Consider the following 2901-nt stretch of genomic DNA (forward strand, 5'->3'; position numbering starts at 1 on the left):
TATTTATTTGTCCAAATTACCTCGATAAATAAAATATTTGAAATGTTTATTCAAAAAAAAATTACAATACCATGATTATTGTTACATAATATGAAATATTTTACTTTTCCTCAAATACATTTTGTTCAAAAAAATTTAATATATTGGATCATTAATATAATAAATAAAATAAATTAAATCTATTATATGTATACATATATTTCTTATTATTATTCTTTTCTATTACAATAACATTAATAGTAAGAGTTTAGTTTTAATGCACTAGTAGTATAAATAGTTTTACACAGTCGTACAATCACATCGGTTCTTTCGGATGATCATTCACATCGTCAATGTGAAAAGTGATTTTTTTTGCTGATGTCGTATCACATAATTATATTGAATGTACGTGTAAAACTACTTTACACTGACAGTGGATCAAAATTAAATTCTAATAATAATATGAAGTATATTTCTATTAATGTAATCTTTTTTAATTATTTTTCATATTTTTTACTCATCATAAAACATACAAAATTTGGAATTACATATTTCCATAAGAGCCTGTTTAGAATGCTAGGAATTAGAATTCACTCAAGAGTTGAATTCTGGTTCTTGCTTTGGAACAACTAAAAATGAATGATTTGAATTTTCTTGAGAATTCCAATTTCCATTTTTCCTTCATTTGTAAATCAGACCAAAAAGGGTCTGATCTTCAAATCAACTCTCACACTCTTTAAACTTGAATTCTATTCCATTAATATATTATAGTTATTCCAAATCATGAAATTGAATTTCAAATAGAAATGAATTCTTTTCTTAAAGGAAATAGAATTCTTTTCTCATGTTAAATGGTTTCCAAACAAGCAGTAACGTGTTCAATTTTTTGAAAAATAAAATCTATTACAATTGCAATAGGAACATATATTAGATATTATTATTTATTTTTTGAAAACAAATGTATAACTATCTTTCATTTGTACATAAAAATAATTATTACGATGTAATTTTTTCTAATAAATATTAGGGCTTTTTTATATAAATAAGCAGGGGAGAAACATTAATTCCAGGAATACGCATGGCTGGAATTATTCACTGAAATACGCATGGCCAACTCATTGCAACTGGCCACGAAATGGATTTTCAAACCAATTCGCAGTAAGCGACCACGAAATGGGGGGGGGGGGAGCAGCAGCAGCTTTTCCAATTCGTGGCTGCCACAAAGGAGGTGAACCACATCAACAACGGCGCCCACAAAATGGGCCATGTCAAGGCCAGCATCCACGAAATGGCCATTTAGCTGGCGGCGACAATGAAGTGGGTGGATTCGTGCCTGGCGCCCACGAGTTGGGTGTTCTGAACGGCAGCAGCATGCATTGGCTGTGTCTGGTGGCAGGGGACACTTGGAAATGGAGCCGAGAGTTGTATAAAAGGTGGGTTGGGAGAGCTTTCATGCACGGTTAAATTCCAAGTGGGGTAGGAAAAAAAAGTGGTTAGCATGGTAAGTGTAACTTGAGAGGAGGTGAGGTTCTGGTAGTGAGTTTTTCAATTTAAAAAATAACTTAATATGAGTGGGGGTGGGGTGAATGTGGAGGAAAACTTGAACCGGCTGGACGAACATCATATAGCGGCACACTTATTTCATAAGGTTTGTTTACACCATTAATCAATTTGCTAGTGTAATGGATTCTTAGTAATTTTTTATTTCGATATTAACCTTTTTTTAAAGAGTATTTCTAACTGTTGTGTTTCTTGGTTTCATATGTTGTAGCCCACACGTGTTCTTACTCCTCATGGCACGCTCGTAGATGTATTCATGTTAGAGCCTAGGGATCCAACGATGGAAATTAGGCGGGAGAGGCTCGACCCTTATTTGAGACGTACCGGATTTTATCATGCCTCTTTGATCAAGCATTTCGAGTACGACAATCCACTTATCATTGCCTTTGTGGAATGGTGGCGTCTTGAGACGCACACATTTCATCTCCCTTGGGGTGAGTGTACTATAACTCTGGAGGATGTAGCCATGCAGCTAGGGCTACCTATAGACGGACAGCCTGTTAGCGGTACGTTGAGGTCATGGAGTAAGTTTCATCAGAGAGATATTTGGGAATGGTGTCATGAACTTCTAGGTGAGGTTCCCCCCGGCCACGTAGGGACAACGAAGTACAACATCAAGTTGAAGTGGCTGAGAACTCGTCTTCAGCAGATGCCGCTTGAGTTAGATGATAATGGTCGCATGCAGTATGCACGGTGTTACATACTTTACTTGTTGGGAGGCGTGCTTCTCCCGGACAAGGCCAACAACACAGTCCATGTACGATATCTGCCATTATTGGCTGACTTTGATGCCATTGGTACCTACAGTTGGGGTAGTGCCGTCCTCTGTTGGTTATATCGTTCTATGTGCCTAGCAACAGAATACAGTGTTGAGGGTATGGCCGGGTGTCATACGTTGCTCATGTCGTGGATTTACTACAGATTACCGTTCTGGGCCCCGAATGTTACAACACCCTTTAGTTTTCCTTTGGCCACGAGGTATTTATTTCATGCTTCACACTTAGTGACTTTTATGAAGTATCCTTTAATGTTGGAACTGTATTTTTTTTATTAATTATGTGGTTGTCCAACAGGTGGGCAGGGAAAAAAGGACAGAATGACTATGCTGAGTAACGCCTACTTAGGCACCGTCTGCGCTTGGACAATCTGCAAGTGGATGAGGTAGGGTGGCCGTTGTTACTTTTATGTACTCAATACCTGCCTATGTCGCTGTAGTGACGGCGTACCTTTATATTTGCAGTTTGTTTGGCAACCGTACATGGACCCCCGAATTCTGTCTAGAGTTCCCGCAGAATTCCTCGGACACCCGTATGGAGATTTCTATAGCGCCGTTGTGCCTCTAATATTTTTCAGGTGGATTGA

The 2901-nt window shown here is 37.7% G+C and overlaps 1 protein-coding gene across 1 annotated transcript; it reads left to right on the forward strand.

Annotated features, from left to right (window-relative positions):
* Nucleotides 1547-2652, forward strand: LOC110268335 (protein MAIN-LIKE 1-like). Its single transcript, XM_021114422.1, has 3 exons — nt 1547-1627; nt 1751-2517; nt 2613-2652. The coding sequence occupies exons 1-3, from the start codon at nt 1547-1549 to the stop codon at nt 2650-2652; spliced, it is 888 nt and encodes a 295-aa protein (XP_020970081.1).

The sequence above is a fragment of the Arachis ipaensis genome, chromosome B10, assembly GCF_000816755.2.
Source record: "Arachis ipaensis cultivar K30076 chromosome B10, Araip1.1, whole genome shotgun sequence".
NCBI classification, from domain to species: domain Eukaryota; kingdom Viridiplantae; phylum Streptophyta; class Magnoliopsida; order Fabales; family Fabaceae; genus Arachis; species Arachis ipaensis.

Coding starts and splice junctions, on each gene's coding strand:
- LOC110268335 (XM_021114422.1), top strand. CDS start 1,547: ATGAGTGGGGGTGGGGTGAATGTGGAGGAAAACTTGAACCGGCTGGAC. Junction 1,628..1,750: donor CGGCACACTTATTTCATAAG/GTTTGTTTACAC, acceptor CATATGTTGTAG/CCCACACGTGTTCTTACTCC. Junction 2,518..2,612: donor AGTTTTCCTTTGGCCACGAG/GTATTTATTTCA, acceptor GTTGTCCAACAG/GTGGGCAGGGAAAAAAGGAC.